Raw genomic sequence first — 10,101 nt, 5'->3', positions numbered from 1 at the left:
ACTATGATGTCCCTTTAGAGGCTCTGTACAGAGGCACTGAAAATATTAAATGTTTTTTATAACTTAATTTCTCAAAATTACTGTTGAAAATTTGTTGAATTTTATAGGAAAGGGTTTATAGGAAATGGTTTTTAAAAATTAAAGTTAAAAAAATATGCTGGTGCGTAATTGGTAGTAACTGGTGCGCACCAGTTAGTAACCAGGGAAAAAACTTACTTCAATTTTTAGATTTTTTTTTCTTCCGTTAGTATCTGGTGCGCACCAGATAGTAACCAGATTTTTTTTTATACTCACCTTTCAGGATTTTTGAAATTTTATTTTTGCTTCAATTTTTTTACTTCCATGTCCCTTTAGGGGCTCCATACAGAAGCAATGAAAACATTAAATGTTTTTTTTTTTCTTTAAACTTAATGTCTCAAAATCACAGTAGAATAGTTTTAAATCTTTATAGGAAAGGGTATTCTAAGCAACAAAACATAGCCGGATCAGGCCCAAATTTAGCCACCCCCACTATCCCAGCCAAGTGGGCCCCATATAGTTTAACAGTGGGCAGACAATGTGGACCCCACCTGTGTTTGCCCACATTAGCTTAAGTGGGCACTCTGTGTTTTGGCTCTCTACACTAGCCAGACGCCTGCCCGGGGCCAGCAGAGCTAGCCGGGTCGCAGCCCGTGCTGCTGGTCCCCGGGCAGTGGAGCCAATGTGGGCAAACACAGGTGGAGCCACCATGGAAACTGCAAACAAACCCAATCAGGGTCTATACTTTCTGCCCTCTTTTAAACCATGCTGGCTGGGACGGGGTGCAGAGAGAGAGGGGGGCAAGCCCATATCCCTCAGAGCCCCTAAAATCTTCAGACAGCTCTTCCTGACACTACCCTCTGCATTTACTGGGTTTGGGACAGGCACAAGCAGGACAGTGGTTTGTGTTCTGTTGACGCTGCATTTAACTTCATTTTTCTTCTATGTATGCACGTCTGTCTATTTATATAATTGTCTGTCCGTCTATACTTACATTTTTTTTCTTTATTAATATATTTTTGTGCTTTTTTTGGTTGTTCGTTTTTGTGTTATTTTAGGTTATTTTTTTTATTTTGTTAAAAATGGATTTTTGCAGAACATCATTTTTTTTTTGAATGGTGGTGCGGTGTGACGACATTGCTTTCCCAATACCTGTATCTGGCCTTAAGCCAGATGCTTTATTTCAAAAAAAAAAAAACATTCTCAGGTGACAAAAGATAGAAGAGAAATGTCAACAGCTTTGTTTGGAATGCTGTTACATCAGAAGTGTGTTTTTATTGCATGTTCACATATGTGAGCCGAGGAAAATGCAAAACTGTCACAAAATATGAAGAATAGATTTCCACTCAGCTTTCAGATGATTTATGCTGTTTGCTTTGTTTGTGCACATGGCTTGCATGACTTAAAATCCAATCCCTACAAGTTATTTCACTCCCGTTTAGCAATCAAACTTGCTATAGTGGCATGAAACAACTAGTTGTGGAAGTACATCAGCAAGGTCGGTGTTTTTCAGGCTCCAGACATTCATTCCAGATCAAAAAGACCCCTTTCAGTATTAAGAGATGCTGATGAATAGTTGTCAAAATGAGTCTCGTTCTCAGTATTAACATGAATCTGTTATGTGTGTCTCTGAATGGCAGGTACTCTTCGGTCGTGACCCGTCAGCGAGCTCTGTGCGTGGTCCTGCTGTGCTGGCTGGGCTCAGTCCTGTTTTCCTTTTCACAGTTCTTCGACTCAGATGTCCTCAGCACATGGAAGAATGGAGGCGCTGGTTCTGACACTACTGGAGTTGAGCTAGATGGAAATTGGACCTCTTTGCCTCATTATAATCCTACCACCCCCCCTAAGTACCACCAAGACCTTAAAGTTATTGGAAAATATCTTCCGTACGGGGGTTTCTTATCCAAATTTTATGTGGAGGACTTGCGGAATTTCACTTACGCCGAGATTCACAGCAGCCACTGGGGTGTGTGTGGATCTGATCACGTTTTAGGCCCAAAGTTCCTCGTCTATGTTCATGGGATGACCTTGTTCGTTCTGCCTTTGCTTTTCTTGTCGGCCATTTACCTAGAACTCCTGTGCGTAAAACCAAAGAAGACTCCTTTTGGCCACGCAGGCCCTCTAAAGCACGACACCGGTCGGATCCGCTCCCTGGTCCTTTCGCTTTCACTTCTAGTTCTGCTGTGTTTACCACTCTACATCACCCATGCTCTCTTGCTCTTTACTCCAAGCACCCGGATACCTGACTGGATGCACACAGTTGCCTCTTTTCTTTTCCAGCTCTACAGCCTCGTTCCCCAGATTCTCTTCACTCCTCCTAGGAAACAGGCAGGAGAAGAACAGGCATGCTTCCCTCTTGCTGTTCCCAATATCCACCCCGTAGTTACCAATTTCACAGAAAAATTTGTCCGGAGGGCAATCCACGAGGCGGTACAGGCAGCACCGTGGTCCTCAGCTAAACACTCTCTCGAAGCCAAAGTGTACCCAGAGGTTTGAGGTCTTTTCAGCAAAATTAAATAAATATCTCTAGTGTTCTTTTTAACTCTGAAATGATTGAGAGTATTCAAATAACACCAAGACAAAGCCCTCTCTGTCGTTTATGTGCAGCAGCTTGTGGATAAGATAGAAAAAGAATTGAATGGATGAATAATTATAGAAATATTCTCGTTTGTTTTTGGCTTTTAAACAAATCCTTAACATCATGTACACTCATTTTGCATTACTTGTGAATGAAAATGCCATTAATTATAAGGTCCCTCACCAAATGTCAGTGAGAAAATGAGGTCTCTGGATGATAACTGCAATCTTTCACAGACATCTGCTTACTTTCCTCTTCTCGTGGGCCTTTTTCGGAGCTTGTTTTAAATCTCTCTAAAAGCCAGTTAACAGCAGTAGCATCTAGATCCTCCAGATAACATTCATTAAACACCACATGTCCGTAAAAACGAGGCACTGCAGGGAGAGAATGAAAAACCCGGTCATGACACAGTACTCTTTTTATTTTTGATTTAACATCATAAATTTGTATGAATGATGCAGCCTTAAAATGAAAGACGTTCACCGGATTTCAGATTTTCAACAATGTTAGAAATCACTGATGCTGAAAAATTGATGTTTCCCTATTGTTCTTCTTTAAAAAAAGCACACTGTTTCTTATTTTATTGCTGGACTGTTGTTTTTGGAGTGGAGATTTATCAGCTGCACTTGTTAGCAAATCATTTCTGAGCTCTGCAAAGCACTTGTGTCTACAATGAATCTTTTTGTTTTTCCGTTGTCGGTCGCTAAAAGAGATTATCGACAGATTACTCTGATAAATAAGGACACAGAGAGAAAACTTGCCTGACTTCCCTGTTGGTTTTGCACATTCAATCATTGTGTATGCCTGAAAGCTCGCTCTCCTTGATTATTTTAGAGCCAGACACACTCAGCCACCCCAATCAATTTCTTATGCTACACCATCACCCTGCACACACCTATTTGCAACACAGACGTCACACTGCCAACAAGAACAACAGTTCAGGCTGCCTTTAATGAAGGGTAAAAGTGTCCAACATGCTGCAACCAGGAAAATAAAGACCTAGAGTTTGGATGGAGGAGCATGTTATTTATTACAAGCCGTAGAAACGAAGCACATCATAAATGGACCATAACTTAGAATTCTATGATAAGAGCTCATTTCAGGGCATTCATCAGTAAAACTGACATCGGAGAGAAACAATGTGAGTTATTCATATATTTTTTGTCCTTATTATTGTCAAGATTATAGTGGAATGTAATAAACTCAGACAAGAAAATGATCAATCTGCTGTCTTGTCATAATGTTGTTTTTGTGTCTTTATTTTATTATGTTTATTACAGAACTTTTTTCTTCGTCTGGTTAAACAAGAAACATATAAAAACTAGGGCTGTCAACGTTAAACGCATTAACCCACGCGAATAATAAAAAAGAAAATTAACAATTCTAATATTTATTAACGCAAATTAAGAGTTTAAAAGTACTTTAGAGAAACTTTTTTATCAATTGTACTTTAGAACCAGTTTTGGAAGGAGACACAAACTAGTTAGGGAAAACCAAAAGCAGTCAGTTGGTAGAATCTCAAACTGGAGGAGTTGATGAAAAGAACATCCAATCCTTTCTACAGTAGACGCTGAACATTAAACAATTGATTTTCTTTCATCCACTATTCTTGCAAGAAAACTACAAATAATACAAACACACCAGACAGTTCACACCTGTTTGCTTGTTAGCACAAACGGCTATTCAACCAGTTGCGTACGATTGCAATTCATGCGTGTCGGCATGGTGAAGAGGCTCACTGCAGTTCAAAGAGAACATCAAAACGGTGACGAAATTAAGTTTAAGTAGCCTTAGACCTGGTTGTTGGCTGGTCCACGTAATTATAAAAAGAATATATGCATTCAGAATCATCCTCATGGAGGAAAAAAAGGCCAAATGTTCAGTGAGCAGCAGATATGTGGACGAAAGTGGATGATGATTTTACACACCATGGCTTTAGCTCTTTGAATTGAACGGTCTGTTTTTTAGCCCCTTGTGCCATTTGTTAGCGGTTACACTACAGCCTACCTCCAGATGCTGCTAACCGCTCTATGATAATAGGGTAACTATCTTTCTATACAATCTTACTGCAAGGTGAGGCGTTGTTTCAGACAGATCAATCAAACTTGTTTCTCGAACAGATTAATTATTTGACTTGACTCTGCCGGCTTCCACAATCAGTGACAGAAAACCTTCGGGAGTCAGAGTTTTGCATCACAGACGGTTGCATGATAATATGAAATAAACCAAGATCTTTAGAGACACATTTCCAATTCCTCATCACATCTTCTGGCATTAGCACCAAAGAAAGTTGAGAAAGCAAAAAGATGTCCAATGTGAGCAAGGCGTACTTCATGAAGTGACACGTGAGTGGATTCCTGTTGAGGGAAATAATAAACAACCAAAGAAAATAGACGGCTTGCTGTGAATCTCATAGAAAACAAACTAAAGAATGCTCGGTTTAAAGGACTTCATTTCTGTTCTGAAGACATTTAGAGGAACAGCACTCTCAGTTTTATTGCTCATCGACCTCCTTGGGTCTGATAATAGGAGTGGCCAGCACTGCCATTGTGTCATAAACTGAAGATATGTCCAGCGTTGACTGAATTGTTTGCTGCCCATAGTGTCAACTCACACTGGTAGCGTCTGGCAAGTCCATTACCTTGATTGCCATTTGACAATCTGTCTTTATGACAGGCAACCACAGAGCTTCGCCATCGACGGAGGAGAAACACATCGATCCATCACCTTGTGACCTCCAGCGGCTTTCAAATCTAGCCCTGCGCACAGATGGACATGTTGAGTGCTCCTCGACAGAATCGGGTATTGATTGCGCGGAAGTCAATGGCAGAGTCATATTTTTCTTTGTGCATCTGACTCAACCCTCTTGTCACTTTTTTTCCTCCACTGCCTCTTGTTGGGATTCATCAGTCCAGAGATAGAAACCTGTGTTGTGTTTGTTGTTAAAAAAAAAAAAACGCTGCCAGATAGAAGTGATTCAACCTGTAATTCGTCAAATCTGAACTGATATAAACACATGTCACAGCCACTGTTCTCTTTTCACAAGTTGTATTCAAATAACAGCTGATGTAATAGAAAGTACATCCAAAAAACAGTCTGACAAAGACTTTTTTTTAAAGTTTTTTTTTTATTTTGTCGTGCTTTGTATCTTTCCCCTATAAAGAAATAGTTAGCTATATATCAACAGTGACACATGGACTCAAAAATAAACGAGTGAAAAACAGGAGAAGAGACAACTAGGCACAAGAGACAAAGAGAGAGAAATACTGGGAAGAAAGAGGGAAAAAGTGAAAAATGACAGTAATTTATCTACAGTAGAACCAAAAGCAAACCATGAGAAGTGTACAGTTCTTTAACATTTACAATTATAATAATAACAACGGCAATAATAACAGTAACAACAATCATAATTGTTCAAATAATACCAATAATTATTTTTAAAAAAATCAATAAGACCTCTGGTTTCTTGTAAAGACAATTTTAAATTTTTTTTTGTATTTTATTTTTTTTAAAGATCACTGGACAGTAGTTTGTTCGGCTTCTATAGGCTAATATTCTGTGTTAGTATAGTTGGTTGGTAACGCGTTTCAATAGTAAACAGTTCTTTTTCATTTCTTAAAAGTTTAATTTAATTTATTACACAGTTCTTTTTTATACAAACAAAGAATTGAGAGATATGTATATTTGTTCTGTCATCTCGTTTACTGTGTGTTTGTGTGCATGTAGCTGCATTTGTGGTCGCATTCAGAAAAGTGTCCATCAGACTTGTCCTTTAGCTGCTGTCTCTCCATTTGCCTTTTCTTAGAACTCTCAAACTTTTTGATCTTCCTAATGACATTCTAAAATAATTAAGCTAGTCTTTAATGCCGAAGCAAGTCATATTTCTTTTCTTTCACAGGAACGCGGCCCGACGCTAATCCTTTCATTATTAGGAGTCAATAAAGGAGGAGCGAAAGAGGGGGGGGCAGAAAGACGGATATAGGAGAGGATGGTAACAGCAGGTGTACAGAGAGGATGTTGAGAGCAGATTACAGCACAAACCCTCGTGCCTTTACTGGCGCAGACAGTCAAAAACCCTTAAAGTAACGCAGAATGAAAGAAGCACAATTAGCTTGTTCATGTATGGATGTTTCCTGGGACTCTGACTTTAATTACTAGTGTATTTCTGGAACTACATTTGAGCTGGGGACAAGATGCCGTGGCAATTTGGAGAATTTCAGCCTTTTTTTTCCATCAAGTTCATCGAAGTTCCTGCTCCACTTTGCCCGATCCTCGCCTCTTTTGCACAGCATTCCTATAGTCTCTTCCAGTTAAAGAGCTTAGTGAATTGGATTCTTCTCTTCTTCGGGCAGGGAATTACAGCAGTCATCTCCCTCTAATTCCCCTTCCATTTCGGCAGCCGCGCAGGCAAAGTGGCTCTTTTCGCTGTGTCGCCGTCTTCCTTCCCAATCAAAACAATTATGGCATCACTTGGGTTTTTTCTATATGTTCCCTTCCTTCTGTCACGCTCATCCGCTTCTTTTTTTCCCAGTGTCTTTGACTTACAATATATATGGCACAGTCGTTAATGTCTGGTGGGTCTACAGGCTCTCTTGTCTGTCTCCGGGTTATGAGAGAGTGCATGGAAGGACATGGAGTGAGATGGATTGTTTGTGTGCAGTACTTGAAAACAGTCACTTTCGGTAGGCTGCCCGTTGTATAGATGTGTGTGTATAGAAGTGTGTGCACATGTGTGTGTATGGTGGGAGACTGGGGCTAGGAGGGGCAGGTGTATGAGGTCAGAATGGACAGGATTAGGGAAGGAGAGGGGTTACAGAAGGTACTCCTTCTTGCCCTGGCTGGCATCGTTCCCATTGAGGAAGGCCTCCTGCACTTCGCCATGCTCATCTAACCCACTGGCCTCATGGGTAAGATAGGAACCTGGATGGAAATATTGACAGAGAGCAGAGAAAAGAGAAAGAGGGAGATAGTGGGGGCAAGGTTAGGTGGCAAAGCGTCATGATCATTGCAGCGCCATGCAGTTTTATCAACCATACAGTAATAATATTATTTTGGCTCCACACCTATGACTGATTAATCCATTAGTTAACTGATTGTTAGCTCAATACCACGCAAGAATAGGCTCTCGTGTGCGATATGAGCCTATCAGCAGAAATTAGATGTGGCAGATGGATGCATGGACATAAGATTCATAAGAGAAAGAGGTGATGGAGAGGGAAAGATGAGGGTAATGGAGAACAAAAGACAGAGCAGAATGAGTCATAGAAGAATAGATTGAAGGTAATGTCAGGTGCAAGAAAAAAAAATGGCAAGTTTACATCCTCCAGAAAAGCCTGTAAAAACTCTAGTGGGTCTTATGGAGGTCAAGTCATCTTCCTGCTCAAGTGTGCCTTCAATCCAGGGCTGAACGACACTCTCAATCTCTTTAGCACAGAGGCTGCCTGCCACTCTGACAGTCATGACAGAGCAAAGACAAAGCCTCGATGGCCCTGTCTCAGCACTGATTGGTTGTAAGGGTCCTGTCTGAGTTCTGATATGTGGCCAAGCCAGCCCGAATGCTGACTGATGGCTTATCTAGCCACAGGGTAAGTTAAGGTGGTTACAGTATGCTACACTATTTCGAGAAGGCTTGTTGGCAGCGGTGTGAGCCTGCCAATAAAAGGAGCACTTAGAAAGATAGGGAGGCTGCTTTGAGCCTTAATACAATGTTACATGCAGTCATAAAACCTTAAGACCACACCTACGGACCCCACTCCACCCGTTCTCGTTGAGTCCTCTGGCCAAAATCGTTTATTATAGACAGTGACTTGCCAAAAAGGAGCATCCTACTCTGCCTTTTCTCTGTTGACAATTTTACACCTTAGTTTAAAGGATTATTTATAAAGAATCTGAGTGTAACGGGCCTCTCCAATGAGTTTTTTAACTGCAAATTACTCTGAAAGCAGTACAAATGAGACACAATTTCTGAGGCAAAAATGACAAAATACCCACATTGTGACAAACGAAATAGACTGTGTCTGTACATTACCTTTCTGCCGAACTGAGCACCAGATGGTGACAACAAGGACACAGATGACGGTGAAAACCAGAAGGGCCAAAACCACGGCGATCGCCTTATACGGTACTGCACTTTGAGGATCTACGACTGCACCGGGATCTGTGAGAACAAGGGGGTTAAACGGAGCGCGTCAGCTGAAGGTTGGATCAGCTTTGAAGAGAAATGTGGAGATAATGGGAGAGAAGGGTGCGGACAAAGACATTGAGACGAAGAAACAGATGGATCAAAAATGAAAGCGGGAGAGATAAAGGGGAAACAAAAGGGGCGCATTAAAACAGCCGAATGGGAGTGTGTACAGGGAGCAAGGCTTGGGAGAGGAGAATTCGATATCTTCCGCCCAACTTGCATTATCACCTTTCATCACCCTCCAGTGAACAGAATGCCAGACAGTCTGAATGGGTGAGAAAAAGGTGGAAAAGCGAGGGGAGTGAATAAAGAAATAAGGATGTCAACTTCCACAGACACCACTTCCAAGCACCTGGCAAGAGCACAATGCATTTGGAATGAGGGAAACTTTGTGTTTACGTCCACTTCACCTTAGAAATGATCCACAGCGGATAAAAAAAGCAATAGAAAAGGTAGGAGAAATTTTGTGACAATTTGCAGACAAAATTACAGAAGTAGGAAATCATTTGTGCCAAATCCCACCTTGTAACAACTTTACACACCTCTAACAGGTTAGTAGTGAAAAACCATCACCAGAAAATCCTGTTATTCTTCCCACAGATGTGCAACAGAACGATCCACTCTTTCTGGGAAATACTGTTCACCATTTCCACTTATAAATGAAATTAAAAGGTTCAAAATCAGCTTTTGCTGTTCCACGTCCTGAATTATTATCCTATTATGTTGATATTTTCTCTACCAAATGAAGGAGATGTGATGCTGAAACGCAGTAAAAGTCTTCCAGATAAAAAATGGCATCTCAAGGATCTATCTGTGGAAAAGACGCCAGTTGACAACATTCATGTAATGATCTATAACATTCAATTAGTCCAAGGGAAGAGAAGAACGGGCGCAGAGATATTGTTAAATTTTCCACTCAGCCGTAAAGAACCATCAAGTTAATTGTTAGTTGTAAAGAAGCACGTGTGCAAGCTATATTTAGTGCAAGAGTTTGTGTAAATTTAAGTGTTGTCTTTCAAAAACATAACAGCATAAATGACCGCCAGGAATACATCTATGGGATGTTTAAGTACGGATAGTAATGAGATGTCTTTTAAGGCAGAAGTAGGAATGTCGTTAATGCTATGGTCACAAATACAAATGCCAACGTGTGACGCTGAGGCATCGATAGATTGCCCGATTTTTAGTTGTTGGCTTAGTCATGAACGCAGACAGCGACAGTCAAGAGAGGATGACGTCCTTACAAGAACACTTTGCACCACTGATCGTTCACGAGTCAGATTTTGAGCACACATCATAATCTTATCAATTTAGAAATTTA

The 10,101-nt window shown here is 40.7% G+C and overlaps 1 protein-coding gene across 4 annotated transcripts in view; it reads right to left on the bottom strand.

Annotated features, from left to right (window-relative positions):
- Positions 1–5,703: 5,703 nt before the first annotated feature.
- The window catches only part of cadm4 (cell adhesion molecule 4), a 221,148-nt gene continuing 216,750 nt past the window's right edge, over positions 5,704–10,101 (bottom strand). For all 4 annotated transcript variants that reach the window (XM_024268263.2, XM_024268262.2, XM_024268264.2 and 1 more), the window contains 2 exons: positions 8,625–8,753; positions 5,704–7,516 (listed from right to left, as the gene is read on the bottom strand). In XM_024268263.2, the coding sequence (XP_024124031.1) occupies positions 7,407–7,516; positions 8,625–8,753 (239 nt within the window). In that variant the 3' untranslated portion in view covers positions 5,704–7,406. The remainder of the gene's footprint in view (positions 7,517–8,624; positions 8,754–10,101) is intronic.

This window comes from Oryzias melastigma, linkage group LG16 (genome assembly GCF_002922805.2).
Source record: "Oryzias melastigma strain HK-1 linkage group LG16, ASM292280v2, whole genome shotgun sequence".
NCBI lineage: Eukaryota > Metazoa > Chordata > Actinopteri > Beloniformes > Adrianichthyidae > Oryzias > Oryzias melastigma.
This window is presented reverse-complemented; position numbering and strand designations above follow the sequence as displayed.